The sequence below is a fragment of the Heterodontus francisci genome, chromosome 9 (genome assembly GCF_036365525.1).
Source record: "Heterodontus francisci isolate sHetFra1 chromosome 9, sHetFra1.hap1, whole genome shotgun sequence".
NCBI lineage: Eukaryota > Metazoa > Chordata > Chondrichthyes > Heterodontiformes > Heterodontidae > Heterodontus > Heterodontus francisci.
The window spans coordinates 44,048,441-44,069,477 of NC_090379.1; the positions used below are offsets into that span (position 1 = coordinate 44,048,441).

Here is a 21,037-nt window from a genome sequence, read left to right on the forward strand (position 1 = left end):
TGCAACAAACTGCTGACCAATAATGGTCACCTTGCTGTTTACGAAGGCTTCAGTAACAATGCGAGTAATTAACAGTCCCTCCTGTATGCTTACAGCTTTATACAAACACCTGCTGCAGGTTGCCTTTAGGAAGTCCTACAACTGTTTAACCATCTCTTTACATCTGCAAATTAAATATGTTCAAATCCTTTTCTGTAAAAATGCAATAGGTGAAATTTTAATTTCACATTTTTAGTTTGTCTCATGTCCAGATCAATAAATACAACTGTATATTCTCAATAATTTACAACATCCTAAGTACTTCAGCATTTTGTTTATTTTTCCTCACCTTTTTTCTTAGTAGTCAAATAACTCAAGTAGCATGAAATGATTTTTCTTCTAGGTTGTTCTCTCCACCATAGATAGATATTAGTACAATTTCAAACTCACTGGTTCAGATATTGCAATCTTAAGAAATGCACACCATGCTCACTTTCCCCATTTTCAGTTTTCCTTTTGTTTCTATCACCTCACTATCCCCCGCCCCCCATCTCTTTAAATCTTTTTTTTTAAAGGTAAATTCAACACATGCAAATGCAGAAATGGCTTATTGTCCCTTCACCTCACCTTATATTAAGTAAATATATTCTGTTAATACAAAAATAAACAGCTATTGGACCTTGGACTAAAGAGCATTTGAACCCTGTAAATTAACGTATGTACAAGGTACATCACCAAAGTTACACAACCCAATGCATCAAGCAAATACTTGCAAAATTTATAAAAGGTGTTAAAATACATATTGCACAATGCCACCTTTGGAAAATGGCAGAAAACAAATGTCAAATTTGACATCTTAATGTCTGGTGACTTCTAAAAAGGTCATGTATTAAGCTGGACGTATCTGCTATACCCACTCCAACAAAAATCTTTTTTGATGGAATTGCATTTTGAAAAGGTAAAATGCCCTAAATTAATGACAATTTTATTTAAGTAAAGTTTTAAAATATGCTAAAGACAATCACAGAACGTTTTTAATCTTACCCCCATTATTTGTAGAAAAACGATGCAATCTATTGACATTTCGGAAAACATGATTTAAACCACTCTACACGATTTATTCCTATTACTTTTTAGTTATTTTAAGCAATAACCCTAAAATGCTTGACGAAATGCATTATTTGTATAATCTATAATACAGTAAATACGCAAAATGAACCTAGTTTATACAGTTCAATGTTAGAGAATCTTATCTCTGCAAAAGCTCGATTACTGAATCCACCGCAAACTGAAAGCTACTTGCATAACTGTTTGGAGGCGGGGGGATAGGTGACAAGTTCGCCTGAGGGGTGAGCTCCCACCCTCATCACCCGCAATAACAACTGATTGCCAACGAGGTTGATGCACAGTACTCCATGTATGCACACACAACGCGTTTTTTAAGCCTTGCTTTCCATCCGCAGCCCACCCTAGAAAAAACAACTCACAAAATATCTTGATGTTTACCTTCCTTACGCCTTTGTAAATGTAAAAGTACAGTTCCCGGCCCACATTAAAGCAGATTCTGTCTCCATTGCCGGACTGGTCGTTCACATTTACGAATGACACTTTGACTGGATTCGATCCTTGGGAATTAAAAGGTACCCTGTTTGGCCGGCTGTATTCGGAGTGGGTCAACACTTTATAAACACCTTCCCTGGTAGTAAACTGAGTTTTGATTTCGTTCATCTCCTTCCCTCCTCCCTCGGTCGCCATGTTGTAATTTAGGATTCATCCTATCCGAGCCCGGATGTTACTCAGGACGCCTGCGTCAGCCGGGGGCTTTCCACAGCGCATGATGTCTTTCATGCACGGTACGTACGGTGCCGCCCGGATGCTATTGTGTTGTTCCGGAGGCGGGGGAGGGACCGGAAATGTTATTTGATGCTGTCAAAGACAAAGTTTAAGGTGTCATTGCGCAACCTCAATCTGTTCTTTGCTTAGAGCCTTGTGCTCAGAAACTATCTGCACTGAAGTGTTCTCAGGGGCATGTGCTTGGGAGACCTTATTTTGTATTAGTTTCCTTTAATTTCACAGGGTTTGTAATTTCTCATCAATGTCATTAATGGCTGTGAAAACCTATCAGTCCATTTGGTTCTACGCAGCACTCTTCCCTCACCACCAATAATTGAATATACAGTATATTCAGTGCACCATCGAGGGGGTGTTGCACCGTCCATGATGCCATCTGCTGGATGAAAAGTTAAACCGATGACTTATTTTCCTGTGTCAGAGTTATACAGCACAGAAACAGGCCCTTTGGTCCATCATGGCCGCACCCGCCATCAAGCACCTATTTATTCTAATTCCACTTTCCAGCACTTGGCCCACTGCCCTGTATGTTACGGTGTTTCAAGTGCTCATCTAAATACTTATTAAATGTTGTGAGGGTTCCTGCCTCTACCACCCCTTAAGGCAGTGTGCTCCAGATTCCAACCACACTCTAGGTGATTTTTTGTTCTCAAATCCCCTCTAAACCTCCTGCCCCTTCCCTTAAATCTATGCCCTCTGGTTATTGACACCTCCACTGATGGAAAAAGTTTCTTCCTATCTATGCCCCTCATACAAAATTATACCTTTTCTGCTCTAAGGAAAACAACCCTAGCCTATCCAGTCTCTCTTCATAGTTGAAAGGCAACATCCTGGTGAATCTTCTCTGCACCCTCTCCAGTGCAATCACATCCTTCCTATAGTGTGGCAACCAGAACTGTACACAGTTCTGCAGCTGTGGCCTAATTAGCATTTTATACAGCTCCATCATAACCTCCCTGCTCTTATATTCTATGCCTCGGCTGAAAAAGGCAAGTATCCCATATGCCTTCCTAACCACCTTATCTACCTGTGCTGCTGCCTTCAGTGAGCTATGAACGAGTACAGCAAGGACCTTAGGAAATACAGAGGGTCAGAGGGACCTATCACCCATTGTATATTCCCTTCCCTTGTTAGTTCTCCCAAAATGCATCACCTCATACTTCTCAGGATTAAATTCCATCTGCCACTGCTCCGCCCATCTTACCAGCCCATCTATATGGTCCTGTAATCTAAGGCTTTCCTCCTCACTATTTACGACACCAATTTTTGTGTCATATGCGAACTTACTGATCATACTTCCTATATTCACGTCTAAATCATTAATGTACACTATAAACAGCAAGGGTCCCAGCACCGATCCCTGCGGTACACCACTGGTCACAGGCTTCCAATCGCAAAAACAACCCTCGACCATCACCCTATGCCTCCTGCCACTAAGCCAATTTTGGATCCAATTTGCCCTGGATCCCATGGGCTTTTACCTTCTGAACCAATCTCCCATGCGGAACCTTATCAAAAGCTTTACTGATGGCCATGTAGACTATATCAACTGCCTTATCATCTACACATATAGTCACCTCCTCGAAAAATTCAATCAAGTTAGTTAGACACGATCTCCCCCTGACAAAGCTATGCTGACTATCCCTGATTAATCCCTGCCTCTCCAAGTGGAGATTAATTCTGTCCCTCAGAGTTTTTTCCAATAGTTTCCCAACCACTGATGTTAGACACACTGGCCTGTAATTACCTGGTTTATCCTTGCAACCCTTCTTGAATAATGGTACCACATTCGCTGTCCTCCAGTCACCTCTCCTGTGGCCAGGGAGGATTTGCCTCACACAACAGCCTGGGATACATCTCATCTGGGCCTGGGGATTTATCCACTTTTAAGCCCGCTAAAACTGCTAATACCTCCTCCCTTTCAATGCTAATTTGTTCAAGTATATCACAATCCCCCTCCCTGATCTCTACACCTACATCGTACTTCTCCATAGTGAACACAGACGAAAAGTAATCATTTAAAACCTCACCTGCGTCATCTGGCTCCACACACAGATTGCCACTTTGGTCCCTAATGGGCCCTACTCTTTCCCTGGTTATCCTCTTGCCCTTAATATACTTACAAAATGCCTTGGGACTTTCCTTTATCTTGCCCGCCAGTGTTTCTTCATGTCCCCTCTTTGCTCTCCTAATTACATTTTTAAGTACGCCCCGACACTTTCTATACACCTCTAGGGCCTCCGCTGTTTTTAGCCCTCTGAATCTGCCATAAGCCTCCTTTTTTTTCCTTATATAATCCTCTATATCCCTTGACATCCAGGGCTCCCTGGACTTGTTGGCCTACCTTCACCTTTGAAGGAACATGTTGGCCCTGAACTCCACTATTTCCTTTTTGAATGACTCCCAATGGTCTGATGTAGACTTTGCCACAAGTAGCTGCTCCCAGTCCACTTTGGCCAGATCCTGTTTTATCATATTGAAATCGGCCTTCCCCCAATTCAGTACTTTTATTTCCGGTCCATCTTTGTCCTTTTCCATAACTCCCTTAAATCTTAGAGTTATGGTCATTATCCCTGAAATGCTTCCCCATTGACATCTACCACTTGTCCGGCTTCATTCCCTAAGATTAGCTCCAGTACCACCCCTTCTCTTGTAGGATTTTCTAGGTGCTTGCTGAAAAAGCTCTCCTGTATGCACTTTAAGAATTCCGCCCCCTTTAAGCCTTTTGCACAAAGACTATCCCAGATAATATTGGGAAAGTTGAAATCCCCTATTATTACCCTATATTTTTACACCTCTCTGAGATTTGCCAACATATCTGCTCCTCTATCTCTCCCTGACTATTTGGAGGCCTGTAATACACTCCCAGCAAAATGATTGCCCCCTTTTTGTTTTTATATTCTACTTAAGCCATATGACCTCATTTGAGGAACCTTCTAAGATATCATCCCTCCTTACTGCAGTAATTGACTCCTTGATCAATAGTGCAATGCCACCTCCTCTTTTACACCCCACCCTGTCATGCCTGAAGATTCTATATCCTGGAATACTGAGCTGCCAATCCTGTCCTTCCCTCAACCATGTTTCTGTGATAGCAATATCATATTCCCATGTGTTAATCAATGCCCTCAATTCATCTGCCTTACTTGTAAGACTCCTTGCTTTAAAATAGATGCAATCCAGCCTCGCATTATTCGCTTGTGCCTTTACAGGTCTATATTTGCTCTGCCTTCCAGACTGACTTAAATTTCTCTTCTATATTTGACTGTGCATCACCTCCTACTGTACCTCCACTCTGTATCCCATCCCCCTCTCAAATTAGTTTAAACACCCCCGCCAACAGCACTAGCAAACCTCCCAGCAAGGATGTTGGTCCCACTCCAGTTCAGGTGCAACCCGTCCAACTTGTACAGGTCCCACCTTCACCAGAAACAGACCCAGTGATCCAGGAAACTAAAGCCCTCCCTCCTGCACCATGTCTTCAGCCAGGCATTCATCTGCTCTATCCTCCTATTCCTATACTCGCGAGGATGTGGCACCGGGAGTAATCAAGAAATTACAACCTTTGAGGTTCTGCTTTTTAATCTGCTACCTAGCTCCCTAAATTCTTGTTGCAGGATCTCATCCCTCTTTCTACCTATGTCATTGGTACCATTGTGAACCACGACCTCTGATTGTTCACCCTCCCCCTTCAAAATGTCCTGCAGCCACTCCGTGACATCCTTGACCCGAGCACCAGGGAGGCAACATACCATCCTGGAGTCATGTTTGCGACCATAGAAATACCTATCTGTACCCCATACGATTGAATCCCCCATCACTATAGCTCTCCCACTCCTTTTCCTCCCCTCCTCTGCAGCTGAGCCACCCATGGTGCCACAGACTTGGCTCTTGCTGCATTCCGCTGAGAAGCTATCTCCCCCAACAGTATTCAAAATGGAATATCTGTTAGAGATGGAGATGGACCCAGGGAACTCCTGCACTACCTGTCTAGTTCTTCTACTCTGCCTGGCGGGCACCCATTCCCTTTCTGCCTGAGCAGTCTTTACCCTGCGGTGTTAGCACCTCCCTGTACGTGCTATCCACAATGATCTCAGTCTCGCGGATGCTCCAGTGTTCCCAACTGCCGCTCCAGATCCGAAATGCGGATTTCGAGTAGCTGGAGACACTTCCTGCACATGGGTTCATCCTGGACACTGGAAGCGTCCCTGACTTCCCACACTGCACAGGGGGAGCACTCCACGTTGCCGAGCTGCTCTGACCTACCCTTAATTTACTCCCCTAAATTACTCAAAAAGTTGAGATTATTTACACTAGGGACCTTGATTCCCTAAAAACCACTACTTAGTATATTTTTAAAAATTGTAATAATTACTAGTAATTATTAATAATTTACACTAATTAATAAAAAATACTTTAGTAGTACTAACCTTATCACTTATAAGGTAGATAGAGTTTTTTTTTAAAAGAACTTTCTCCCCTGATTTTTTCAGCTATTTATAGGCACTAACAGCTGTTACTTACCCAACCAATCAGCTTACAGATTTCCCGTGATGTCACTGTAAGTCTTTTTTTCCCCCCTCTTGCTGGTGGATTAAGCGAAGATCCCATAATGCTGTTTCATTTAGCCACCTGTCTGCATTTTACATGGGCACACAGTGTTAGGATAGAGTGCATGCTTTATCCATGTCTGTATTTGAAATGCATCTTGCAGACTGATCCCCATTCTAACTTCTAGGATCCCACTGTTACCACAACAACAAATTGCATTTACATAGTGCCTTTTGCATAAGAAATATTTCCCAAGATGTTTCACAAGCATGTTATCAGACAAAATGAAGAGATATTACGACAGGTTGGTCAAAGCAGTAGTTTGAAGGAGGACAGAAGGTAAAGGTAGCGAAGTATAGGGAGAATTCCACAGTTTAGGGTCTAGGCAGCTGAAGACATGGCTGGCAATGGGGGTGCAATAAAAATCAGGGATGTACAAAAGGCCAGAATTGGAGGAGCTGAGTTCTCGGAGGGCTATAGGGTGGAAGAGATTACAGAGATAGGGAGGGGTGAGACCATGTATCGATCTGAACACATGAATGAGAATTTTATAATCAAGGCGTTGCTGGGCCGAGAGCCAATGTAGGGTCAGCGAACACGAGTGATGGGTGAATGAGATTTGGTGCAAGCTAGGATACAGGCAGCAGAGGTTTGGATGAAGGATGCAGATGGGATGCCAGCCAGGAAAGCACTGGAAGAATCACATTTGGAGGTAACAAAGGCATGGATGAGGTTTCGCAACGGATAGGCTAAGGTTGCTAATATGGAGGTGGATGCGGATAGTCTTGACGCACTGGATTGGGGTCTCAAGATCAAATAAGTCGAAGGTACGAACAGTATGGATCAGGCTCAAAGAATGGCCAGGAAATGGTTTAGTCTGCACCTATAATATTTTGTGCTCTGCCAAAGACCAATCCTGTAAATAAGCCCTTGCTTGCAACAAAGCATAGTTTGACTTCACGCGCATGATATGTGATAATGTAGCATTTCCTAAGGGCCAAATTGAATCTCTTGTTAAGGTATTTAGCCTGCTTGTGATTTCTCAGACTTTGGAAAACAGAATACCATATTAAACCATTGTTTAGGTTAAAAACTACACAATAGGCTTATTAAAATTAACAGTTAATCAGTAGAAATTGACAGGACAGCAGACTGCACTTTTGCGAGCTCTTTCTTTTATACCAAAATAATAGAAGACATGACTTTTCACATGCTAAGCTAATACTGAACATGAACGAGCAGTTATATTGTAACTTTTATACTTGAGTATTCATAATGCCCACTGGAACTCTACAAGAGCATCTCCACATAAGGAGTAGTAAGGGATTGAACTTTTAAGCTGATGGATATGGTCAGAGATGTATCTCCACAAGGAGATGAAGCTGTCAATCAATCCCCTCCCTCAAGAGGCTTTCTCTGATCAATAACTAGGTTACTTGAGTAAAATATTCCATCTATTCTCAGGACAAAAGTAATCAAAATTGTTGTCACAAAGAAAAACAGCTGTCGCCATGATGAGGTACAAAGGCACAAGATTGGTCTTTAGTCAAGGTAACAAATTATCAATCTTATAGAATCAACCCAGTAAAATGTAGTCACAAGTTATCAGAAACTATTTCTGGTGAGATCAGCTACAGTTTCATTGCAATTTAAAATGTTTACAAAATCAAGGCCATCTAGACTTGGGCAGGTTTTCTTTCCTGCCACAATGTTGTCACAACTTCAGCGGGATCTATTCCTCCCAGCTGGTTTCCCAGTTTCAGGGTCATTCAAACATTTTCATTGGGCTCCTGATGGGATTTCCACCTCTGTCAGAAAGTCTGTTTAAATGTAGAGAGGAAAATCACTACTCGAGGCCTCAGAACCCTACAACCATGTTGCATGCCACTGGGGCAGCTAAAGAAATTATTTCTGGCTTTAAAAATATCTCGTAAAATTAGGGCAGAAATAATTTAATTTTTATTTATTCATGGGATGTGGGCGTCGCTGGTCAAGCCAGCATTTATTGCCCATCCCTAATTGCCCTCGAGAAGGTGGTGGTGAGCTGCCTTCTTGAACCGCTGCAGTCCATTTGGGGTAGGTACACCCACAGTGCTGTTAGGAAGGGAGTTACAGGATTTTGACCCAGCAACAGTGAAGGAACGGCGATATAGTTACAAGTCAGGATGGTGTGTGACTTGGAGGGGAACTTGCAGGTGGTGGTGTTCCCATGCACTTGCTGCCCTTGTCCTTCTAGTTGGTAGAGGTCGCGGATTTGGAAGGTGCTGTCTAAGGAGCCTTGGTGCATTGCTGCAGTGCATCTTGTAGATGGTACACACAGCTGCCACTGTGCGTTGGTGGTGGAGGGAGTGAATGTTTGTAGATGGGGTGCCAATCAAGCGGACTGTTTTGTCCTGGATGGTGTCGAGCTTCTTGAGTGTTGTTGGAGCTGCACCCATCCAGGTAAGTGGAGAGAATTCCATCACACTCCTGACTTGTGCCTTGTAGATGGTGAACAGGATTTGGGGAGTCAGGAGGTGAGTTACTCGCCTCAGGATTCCTAGCCTCTGACCTGCTCTTATAGCCACGGTATTTAGTTTCTGGTCAATGGTAGCCCCTAGGATGTTGATAGAGGGGGATTCAGCGATTGTAATGCCGTTGAAAGTCAAGGGGAGATGGTTAGATTCTCTCTTGTTGGAGATGGTCATTGCCTGGCACTTGTGTGGTGCAAATGTTACTTGCCACTTATCAGCCCAAGCCTGGATATTGTCCAGGTCTTGCTGCATTTTTACATGGACTGCTTCAGTATCTGAGGAGTCACGAATGGTGCTGAACATTGTGCAATCATCAGCAAACATCCCCACTTCTGACCTTATGATTGAAGGAAGGTCATTGATGAAGCAGCTGAAGATGGTTGGGCCCAGGACACTACCCTGAGGAACTCCTGCAGTGATGTCCTGGAGCTCAGATGATTGACCTCCAACAACCACAACCATCTTCCTTTGCGCTAGGCATGACTCCAGCCAGCGGAGGGTTTTCCCCCTAATTCCCATTGACTTCAGTTTTGCTAGGGCTCCTTGATGCCATACTCGGTCAAATGCTGCCTTGATGTCAAGGGCAGTCACTCGAACCTCACCTCTTGAGTTCAGCTCTTTTGTCCATGTTTGAACCAAGGCTGTAATGAGGTCAGGAGCTGAGTGGCCCTGGCGGAACCCAAACTGGGCGTCACTGAGCAGGTTATTGCTAAGCAAGTGCCGCTTCATGGCACTGTTGATGACACCTTCCATCACTTTGAGAGTAGGCTGATGGGGCGGTAATTGGCCGGGTTGGACTTGTCCTGCTTTTTGTGTACAGGACATACCTGGGCAATTTTCCACATTGCAGGGCAGATGCCAGTGTTGTAGCTATACTTGGACAGCTTGGCTAGGGGAGCGGCAAGTTCTGGAGCACAGGTCTTCAGTACTATTGCCGGAATATTGTCAAGGCCCATAGCTTTTGCAGTATCCAGTGCCTTCAGTTGTTTCTTGATCTCACGCGGAGTGAACGAATTGGCTGAAGACTGGCATCTGTGATGCTGGGGCCATCAGGAGGAGGCCGAGATGGATCATCAACTCGGCACTTCTGGCTGAAGATTGTTGCAAATTCTTCAGCCTTATCTTTCGCACTGATGTGGTGGGCTCCCCCATCATTGAGGATGGGGATATTTGTGGAGCCACCTCCTCCAGTTAGTTGTTTAATTGTCCACCACCATTCACGGCTAGATGTGGCAGGACTGCAGAGCTTAGATCTGATCCGTTGGTTATGGGATCGCTTAGCTCTGTCTATCGCATGCTGCTTACGCAGTTTGGCACGCAGATAGTCCTGTGTTGTAGCTTCACCAGGTTGACACCTCATTTTGAGGTATGCCTGGTGCTGCTCCTGGCATGCCCTCCTGCACGCCCTCCTGCACTCTTCATTGAACCAGAGTTGGTCTCCTGGCTTGATGGTAATGGTAGAGTGGGTGATATGCCGGGCCATGAGATTACAGATTGTGGTTGAGTACAATTCTGCTGCTGCTGCCGGCCCACAGCGCCTCATGGATGCCCAGTTTTGCATTGCTAGATCTGTTCGAAATCTATCCCATTTAGCACAGTGGTAGTGCCACACAACACGATGAAGGGTATCCTCAATGTGAAGGCGGGACTTTGTCTCCACAAGGACTGTGCGGTGGTCACTCCTACCAATACTATCATGGACAGATGCATCTGAGGCAGGCAGATTGGTGAGGACGAAGTCAAGTATGTTTTCCCCTCTTGTTGGTTCCCTCACCACCTGCCGCATACCCAGTCTAGCAGATATGTCCTTTAGGACTCGGCCAGCTCAGTCAGTAGTGGTGCTACCGAGCCACTCTTGGTGATGGACATTGAAGTCCCCCACCCCAGAGTACATTTTGTGCCCTCGCCACCCTCAGTGCTTCCTCCAAGTGCTGTTCAACAGGGAGGAGTACTGACTCATCAATGGTTATACTCCATCCCCCTCCACCATTGCAACACTCAGGAACGCATGGCATTCCTAGTGTTCAGCATTACTTTAACAGAAATATAGGAGATATAATGATTTCCCATCATTTGCACCTCAGGAAAATACAACTTCCTAAATTTGCGTGAATATATTGGATGCCCAAGATCACTTTTATGAATTCCAGCAGCTGGCAGGTTGTTGATCAGGGTGACTGCTTCATCTTCCTTCCCTGCATACTGGAGTTATTTTGGGCAACAGATGTAACTCCAGAGGAAAATCTGTCTATTTGAATCCTCCTTTGGACAAGTCAACTGTAGAATGCCATTTCTAGTCACATACAGAATTTATTTATTTTTATTTTATTTTTTTTTATTTAGAGATACAGCACTGAAACAGGCCCTTCGGCCCACCGAGTCTGTGCCGACCATCAACCACCCATTTATACTAATCCTACACTTATCCCATATTCCTACCACATCCCCACCTTCCCTCAATTCTCCTGCCACCTACCTACACAAGGGGTAATTTACAATGGCCAATTTATTTATTTATTTAGAGATACAGCACTGAAACAGGCCCTTCGACCCATCAAGTCTGTGCCGACCAACAACCACCCATTTATACTAACCCTGCAGTAATCCCATATTCCCTACCTACACCAGGGGCAATTTACAATGGCCAATTTACCTATCAACCTGCAAGTCTTTGGCTGTGGGAGGAAACTGGAGCACCCGGCGAAAACCCACGCAGTCACAGGGAGGACTTGCAAACTCCGCATAGGCAATACCCAGAATCGAACCCGGGTCCCTGGAGCTGTGAGGCTACGGTGCCAACCAATGCGCCACTGTGCCGCACAGGCTGTACCCTATAATTTAGATTATAGCCGCTCAATAATAGGCTTGTTAAATAAAGATCGATTTAAAGTGACTAGCCACCTCTCAAACAAATATTGAAAACATAATTCACAGTGCTATATTCAAAAGTTATTCCGGCAGTGGTCTGCAGAAGTTAGGAAAGGTATTTGGCTGACCCATGACATTCACTAAGCCATGTCCTGAAGCCAACAATGCAACTGCCTTAAACACATGAAAAAGACAGAGATATCACAAATCATGGTTCTGTGACTTACACGAAGAACACCAAATAACCCAGTTTCAGTGGTAAAAGCATAATGCACCATCTCACTGCAATCCCACATGTTCATAGCTACAAATTAAGATATTTTATATCCTGAAAAGTAATGACTTTTTACTTAAAATTATAATGTGCAAAAGTAAAATTTTGGATAATAAAAGCAAAATACTGCAGATGCTGGAAATCTGAAATGAAAACAGAAAGTGTTGGAAATATTCATCAGGTCTGGCAGCATCAGTGGAGTGAGAAACAGACTGAACGTTTCAAGTCTGTGGCCTTCTGATAAAGGTCACACACCTGAAACGTTAATTCTGTTTCTCTCTCCACAGATGCTGCCAGACCTGATGAGTATTTCCAGCACTTTCTGTTTTTATTTAAAATTTTGGGTATTTATCTTGAATGTCAGACCTTCTAAAGTTCATGCAACTCACCTGTGCTACTCGTCTATTTTTTTCACTGTCTCATCTGTAGATGATATTTTTCAAAATAACCCTTTCCCTCATGCTGAAAGCATTTAATTTCATCGATAGTGAAGAAAGGGCTACTGTGCAGCATAGTATTGCTGCTTTTGCTATTATTACTAAGTGCCTGTGCTATGGCAAATAACCACTCTGTGCCCATAACTCCCTCACATGGCAAATTTCAGTTTCTGTCTATGCCATGAGGAGTAAGTGCTAAACAGATTCTTATGCTTCAGTTGTCCTATACCAAATAATGCAATGTAAGGTGCTGCTAAAACAACAATGCCAACAGAGAGTTTGGCTACACTACCTACTCACCTTGCTTTTGAATGCAGGGAAGCAGAAGTTAGCGCATTTGGTTTCAAAAGCATACATGACTGCTGCTTCTTAGATTCCAAGACTAGGTATTGTGTAATGAGAGAGGAATAATTGACAATCTAGTGGTGCGAGACCCCTTGGGGATGAGCGACCATAATATGATAGAATTCTTCATCAAGATGGAGAGTGACGTAGTTGATTCTGGGACTAGGGTCCTGAAGCTTAGTAGAGGAAACTACGAAGGTATGAGGCGCGAGTTGGCTATGACGGATTGGGAAACATTATTTAAAGGGATGACGGTGGATAGGCAATGGCAAACATTTAAAGAGCGCATGGATGAACTGCAACAATTGTTTATCCCTGTCAGGCGCAAAAGTAAAACGGGGAAGGAAGCCAAACCATGGCTTACAAGGGAAATTAGAGATAGCATTAGATCCAAGGAAGAGGCATATAAATTTGCCAGAAAAAACAACATATGAGGATTGGGAGCTGTTTAGAATTCAGCAAAGGAGGACCAAGGGATTGATTAAGAAGGGAAAACAGAGTACGAGAGCAAGCTTGTGGGGAACATAAAAACTGACTGTAAAAGTTTCTACAGATATGTGAAGAGAAAAAGATTGGTGAAGACAAATATAGGTCCCTTACAGTCAGAAACAGGGGAATTTATTATGGGGAACAAAGAAATGGCTGACCAACTAAATGCATACTTTGGTTCTGTCTTCACAAAGGAGGACACAACTATCATACCAGAAAGAGGAACTGAAGGAAATCAGTATTAGTAGAGAAATGATGTTGGGAAAATTGATGGGTTTGAAGGCCGATAGATCCCCAGGGCCTAATGGTATGCATCCCAGAGTACTTAAGGAAGTGGCCCGAGAAATAGTGGATGCATTGGTGGTCATCTTCCAAGATTCTACAGACTCTGGAACAGTTCCTACAGATTGGAGGGTAGCTAATGTAATTATTTAAACAGGGAGATAGAGAGAAAGCAGGGAATTATAGACCAGTCATCCTGATTTTGGTAGTGAGGAAAATTCTAGAGTCCGTTATCAAAGATTTTATAGCAGAGCACTGAGAGAACAGTGGTAGAATCAGGCAGTATCAGCGTGGATTTACGAAAGGGAAATCATGCTTGACAAATCTACAAGAATTTTTTGAGGATGTAACTAGTAGACTTGATGAGGGGGAGCCAGTGGATGTGGTTTATTTGGACTTTCAGAAGGCTTTCAACAAAGTCCCACATAAGAGATTAGTGTGTAAAATTAAAGTGCATGGGATTGGGGGTAGTGAATTGCGATGGATAGAAAATTGGTTAGCAGACAGGAAACAAAGAGTAGGGATAAATGGGTCTTTTTCCGAATGGCAGGCAGTGACTAGTGGGGTACCGTAGGGATCGGTGCAAGGACCCCAGCAATTCACAATATATATTAATGATTTAGATGAGGTAACTAAATGTAATATCTCCAAATTTGCAGATGACACAAAACTGGGTGGGAGGGTGAGTTGTGAGGTGGATGCAGAGAGGCTTCAGGGTGATTTGGACAAGTTGAGTGAGTGGGTTGATGCATGGCAGATGCAGTATAATGTGGATAAATGTGAGGTTATCCACTTTAGTAGCAAAAACAGGAAGGCAGATTATTAACTGAACGGCTCTAAACTGAGAGAGGGAAATATGTAGCGAGATCTGTTCTCGTACACCAGTCGCTGAAGGTAAGCATGCAGGTCCAACAGGCAGTAAAAAAGGCAAATAGTATAGCGAGAGGATTCGAGTACAGGAGCAGGGATGTCTTGCTGCAATTATACAGGGCCTTGGTGAGGCCACACCTGGAATATCGTGTGCAGTTTTGGTCTCCTTATCTGAGGAAGGATGTTCTTGCTATAGAGGGAGTGCAGCGAAGGTTTACCAGACTGATTCCTGGGATGGCGGGAGTGACGTATGAGGAGAGATTGAGTCGGTTAGGATTATATTCGCTGGCGTTCAGAAGAGTGAGGGGGGGATCTCATAGAAACCTATAAAATTCTAACAGGTCTACACGAGCGTAAATAAGAGCTTCTATTCATAAAGCCACAGTAAAAAAAACAATAAAACCATTCGAGTGTGAAGAACATAAACTCTAGCAGCTAGTGGCCAGCTGTGTAAACAGAACAGGCTGAAGTGCTGGAAGCAAGATAAACACACAGCACTAGCAAACACCTGCTCCTGTCAATCAAAGCAGCTTGTATAAATAAGAGAATCTCTTAAAAGGAGAAACAGTGCAGAGCCATAGAACAAGTCTTAAAGCAAGTTTTAAAACAAAAGAACAGCGGAAATATGGATTCCAAATATCCTAGCATGACTGGAAGGCCTTGGATATCCTATCCAAGTTCCAACTGTTCAAACAAAAAATGCAGTTATTCTTCACAGCCCAAATCATTGTAGAACCAGAAAAACAGGCTGTAAGAGTACTAATAGCAGTTCAAAATAAGAGATTACACAAAATCAATACCTCCAGCTTATCTGACGAGGACCAGAAAGATCCCGCAAAGATATGGAAAGTGCTGGAAGATCAACTCAGATTACGAGTGAATTTTCAAATTCACTGCCTGGAATTGATTTCCTACAGGCAACAGCCACAGGAATCAATAGACTAGTTCGTCAGTAGATGCCGTAGTAAGGGCAATGAATGCGACTTCTCAGAAACTGAGCTGTCGAACCAAATAATGCATCGAGTGATTGTATCAACACCCAGTGAAGCATTTCAGAAAGATCTCTTGGGGCAAAAGGTCACAGCATTGATGCACTGCTGGAAGATGGCAGGTAGTACAAAGCCATTGTAGCTGGACAACAGCACCTGCAAGCACTAGGTGCAGCCAACAGTATCAGCACCATAACCAGGTCGAAAAGAGCAAGCAAGCTGCGTGGTAAGTGCGGTCTGTCATATTCACGGTGAAATTGCCCTGTATTTCGTGACCTGTGCAAGGCATGCTGTGCAAAAAGACACTGGGCCCGTCTATGCAAGAAATCTGGCTCTAAATACACAGCCAGAAGCCGCAGCAGGACACAGACAAACAGAAGACATGCACAGCATCAGGGCCACAGCAGCAAGGAGAGCGCCGGAGACCTGCGTAAATACAAGCCAATATACGAAGTCCACAGCGAAACAGACCTGAGACAAGACTCAACAAGGAGTAATTCTCAGCCTGAAGTCGAACAGTTGTTCCACATTATGAACCTGAGACATCAAATTGATGAAGTCAAATAACTGGAAGGTTTTGCCACTATTAACATCACATGCCCAAATAAAGCTGGCAAACATACACTCGGGGTCAAGATTGACACCGGCGCTAGTGCAAATATCCTACCAGTCCGAAAACTCAAGGATATGTACCGGAGTTGTTGGAAATCAATGATACAACCGACAACTGCCAAGTTATCTGCATACAATGGGTCACCCATTCCTTGCAGTGGTGCACTAACATTGCGATTCAGCTATGGCAAGTTGGCATGGAAACCACAAACATTCTACCTTGTAGACATGAGCAGACCAGCAGTGACAGGACTACCAGCGTGTAAGGACCTCAACATCGTGACCATCCACAAGGTCACCAAGGTACCCATTACAGCAGAAGAGACCAAAAGTACCTGCATTCAGTTAGTACACAACCTACAACAAATGTACCCAGACAGGTTCGACGCCATAGGACATTTCAAAGGCGATGCCGTACTGCACCTCAGAGAGGATGCAATTCCATCAGTTGACCCCCACCCACCCCCCGCAGCCCCAGATAGTGCAGTGTGCACATACAGGAAAAGCTTAAACGTGATTTAGATAACATGAAACGCAATGGCATCATCCGTCGTGTGCATCATTACACACACTGGTGCAGCTCAATCATGTGCGTACCGAGAAAGGATGGAGCAATCAGGGTGTGTCTGGATCCGAGACGTCTAAACCTCTCCCTAAAGAGATACCCCACAAGACTCCGACATTAGAGGAACTGAATCCCAAGTTCACAGGAGCCAAATTCTTCTCCAAGTTGGATGCTAAACATGGATATTGGTCAGTACACCTAGCTAAGGAATCTCAAGAAGTCACCACGTTCAGGACACCATTTGGAAGATAGTGCTTCCAGAGACTACCCTTTGGCTTGTTATACATATATAAAGAGAAAGAGGGTAACCAGGGAAAGGGTTGGCCACTCAAGAACAGAGATGGGAATCTATGTGTGGAGCCAGAGGAAATGGGCGAGGTGCTAAATGAGTACTTTGCATCAGTATTCACCAAAGAGAAGGACTTGGTGGATGATGAGCCTAGGGAAGGGAGTGCAGATAGCCTCAGCCATCTCATTATCAAAAAGGAGGTGGTGTTGGGGGTCTTGCAAAGCATTAAGGTAGATAAGTCCCCATGGCCTGATGGGATCTACCCGAGAATACTGAGGGAGGCAAGGGAAGAAATTGCTGGGGCCTTGACAGAAATTTTTGCATCTTCATTGGCGACAGGTGAGGTCCCAGAGGACTGGAGAATAGCCAATGTTGTGCCTTTGTTTAAGAAGGGTGGCAAGGATAATCTAGGAAATTATAGGCCGGTGAGCCTTACGTCAGTGGTAGGGAAATTATTAGAGAGGATTATTCGGGAAAGGATTTACTCCCATTTGGAAACAAACGAACTTATTAGCGAGAGGCAGCATGGTTTTATGAAGGGGAGGTTGTGTCTTACTAATTTGATTGAGTTTTTTGAGGAAGTGACGAAGATGATTAATGAAGGAAGGGCAGTGGATGTTATCTATATGGACTTTAGTAAAGCCTTTGACAAGGTCCCGCATGGCAGACTGGTACAAAAGGTGAAGTCACACGGGATCAGAGGTGAGCTGGCAAGATGGATACAGAACTGGCTCGGTCATAGAAGACAGAGGGTATCAGTAGATGGGTGTTTTTCTGAATGGAGGGATGTGACAAGTGGTGTTCTGCAGGGATCAGTGCTGGGACCTTTGCTGTTTGTAGTATATATAAATGATTTGGAGGAAAATGTATCTGGTCTGATTAGTAAGTTTGCGGACGACACAAAGGTTGGTGGAGTTGCGGACAGTGATGAGGATTGTCAGAGGATACAGCAGGATATAGATCGGTTGGAGACTTGGGCGGAGAAATGGCAGATGGAGTTTAATCCGGACAAATGTGAGGTAATGCATTTTGGAAGGTCTAATGCAGGTGGGAAGTATACAGTAAATGGCAGAACCCTTAGGAGTATTGACAGGCAGAGAGATCTGGGCGTACAGGTCCACAGGTCACTGAAAGTGGCAACGCAGGTGGATAAGGTAGTCAAGAAGGCATACGGCATGCTTGCCTTCATCGGTCGGAGCATAGAGTATAAAAATTGGCAAGTCATGTTGCAGCTGTACAGAACCTTAGTTAGGCCACACTTAGAATATTGCATGCAATTCTGGTCGCCACACTACCAGAAGGACGTGGAGGCTTTGGAGAGGGTACAGAAGAGGTTTACCAGGATGTTGCCTGGTCTGGAGGGCATTAGCTATGAGGAGAGGTTGGAAAAACTCGAATTGTTTTCACTGGAACGACGGAAGTGGAGGGGCGACATGATAGAGGTTTACAAAGTTATGAGCGGTATGGACAGAGTGGATAGTCAGAAGCTTTTTCCCAGGGTGGAAGAGTCAGTTACTAGGGGACATAGGTTTAAGGTGCGAGGGGCAAAGTTTAGAGGGGATGTGCGAGGCAAGTTTTTTTACACAGAGGGTGGTGAGTGCCTGGAACTTGCTGCCAGGGGAGGTGGTGGAAGCAGATACGATAGCGACGTTTAAGAGACATCTTGAGAAATACATGAATAGGATGGGAATAGAGGGATATGGGCCCCGGAAGTGCAGAAGGTGTTAGTTTAGGCAGGCATCAAGATCGGCGCAGGCTTGGAGGGCCGAATGGCCTGTTCCTGTGCTGTACTGTTCTTTGTTCTTGTTTGTCAGTCAAGATCTGTTTCAGCAGCATATGGACAGAATTATAGAAAACATGTTTGGCTGGTGATTGCATTGCTGGTGATATCGCGGTAATGGGCAAAACCATAGAAGAACATGATCGAAATCTCCATTCACTGATGGCAGTAGCTCGTCACGAAGGGCTCGTTTTTAACAGCAAGAAGTGCCAGGTGAATGTGAGTCAGATCAGTTTCTTTGGATCAATCTATTCAGATCGGGGAATCCGTCCTGACCCAGGCAAAGTCGAAGATGTAAAGCATATGCTTACCACACAAGACAAAAGGAAGACCTCCAGGGATGTTTTAGAGTCATACAGCACTGAAACAGGCCCTTCAGCTCACCGAGTCTGTGCCAACCATCAACCACCCATTTATACTAATCCTACATTAATCCCATTTTCCCTCTCACATCCCCACCTTCCCTCAATTCTCCTACCACCTACCTACCCCAGGGGCAATTTTTACAATGGCCAATTTACCTATCAACCTGCAAGTTTTTGGCATGTGGGAGGAAACCGGAGCACCCAGAGGAAACCCACGCGGTCACAGGCAGAACTTGCAAACTCCGCACAGGTAGTACCCAGAACCGAAGCCGGGTTGCTGGAGCTGTGAGGCTGCGGTGCTAACCACTGCGCCGCCCAAATTTTTCAACTTCTTGGCACCATACATTCCAAATTTTTCTGACAAAGCACCATCACTGAGAAAGCTCCTAAAGACATACTGTTTGTATGGCAGGAGGCCCATCAACATATGTTCTAGTCTCTCAAACAAGCATTGTCAGCAGAAACCTGTACCCTGCAGTACTACAACCCAAGGAAGAAGACATCCTGGAAGTTGCACCTCACAGAAAGGGCTAGAAGCATGCATCCTACAGGATGGCAAACCAATTGCATTCTGGTCCAAATGTTTATCCTCAGCACAGTCCAATTACTCAAACATAGAGCATGAAACACTGGCTCTGGTAATTGGGATCACAAGGTTCCACACCTACCTGTTCAATAAGTAGTTCACTGTGGAAACTGACCACAAACCACTGGAGATGGTCTGGCGCAAACCACTGACAAGTGCACCACCTCGACTACAGCAGCTCTTTGTGAAAGTACAGGGGTACGACTTCGACGTCTGCTACAAACCTGGTACCAAAATTGTCACCTCGGATATGCTGAGCAGATTGCCAAACCACAGCAAGAATGAAGAAGTTCCACTAGATCTACAAGTGGACAACATGGACATCGAGGTGAAAGATGTGCTCAAAATCGATTTATTGCATTTTAGTTAGCACAAATGTGACCAACTATAATCAGAAACAGCAAATGGCCCACAACTGAAGGCACTGGGGACAGTCATCATAGAAGGCTGGCCTAACAGGGTAAAAGAGGTGCCAGAAACCCTCAGCTGCTTTTGGCCTTACAGAGATGAACTCGGTATCTCAAGAAGCATCACCTTCAAGTGAAAACAAATGATTGTGCCCAAAGCTCTCCAACAGGACATCTTGTCACAACTTCACCAAGGCCATATGGGCATACAATGAACAAGACTGGCACGAGACACTGTTTATTGGCCAGGGATAAACAGTGACATCGAAAGGTTAGTGAGGATGTGCGAGGCATGCCAAAGCCACCAGCCACAACAATGCAAAGAACCTCTACACCCTCACGAGATTCCGTCAGTCCCTTGGTCCAAAATCGCCACTGATTTGTTTTCCATGAATGGAGACGACTTTATCATCCAAGTGTTCCAAATTTCCAATTATCAGACAGGTAAAAGACACTTCAAGCAAAGCTGTCGCAAACACATTGTTCAACATGTTCAATCTATTTGGTGTACCTGAAGACATCATTTCGGACAATGGGCCACAGTATACAGGCAAACCTTTCAGGGATATGTGGTGTAAACCATGTGACGTCCTCAACACTTTACCCTAGATCTAATGGTCTTACCGAGCGAATGGCTCGCACACTTATCCTGAAGTGTAGGACAATGAAACAAGATTTTTGTGTTGCCATACTCCACCTCAGAGATACACCTATGGATATGGGCCTACCATCACCAGCAGAGATGATGTTTGGCAGACAAGTGCGGACTCTGCCAAGCCACCATCTGTCCAAATTCTCCAAGATGCAGGAGACACTGCTCGAAAAACAGGGGAGAATGAAGATGGTGCATAATCGACATTCAGGGGCAGAACTACCTCAGCTACACATAGGACAAAAGGTCAGGGTCATACACCCAACCATAAGAACGTGGCTACCCGCAGAGATATCCAAAACTTGCAGTGATCCTAGGTCCTACGATATCACA

At 44.4% G+C, this 21,037-nt stretch overlaps 1 protein-coding gene across 7 annotated transcripts in view; it reads right to left on the reverse strand.

Annotated features, from left to right (window-relative positions):
* Positions 1 to 21,037, reverse strand: part of wdr20a (WD repeat domain 20a) — a 130,755-nt gene that overhangs the window by 68,527 nt on the left and 41,191 nt on the right. For 2 of the 7 annotated variants that reach the window (XM_068038922.1, XM_068038914.1), the window contains exon 1: positions 1,486 to 1,810. The exons of 1 other annotated variant lie outside the window; for it this stretch is intronic. In XM_068038922.1, coding sequence (XP_067895023.1) covers positions 1,486 to 1,734 — 249 coding nt within the window. In that variant the 5' untranslated portion in view covers positions 1,735 to 1,810. Of the gene's footprint in view, positions 1 to 1,466; positions 1,824 to 21,037 lie in introns of those variants that run through there. 4 more of the 7 variants (XM_068038918.1, XM_068038920.1, XM_068038921.1 and 1 more) reach the window with 3 other exon arrangements.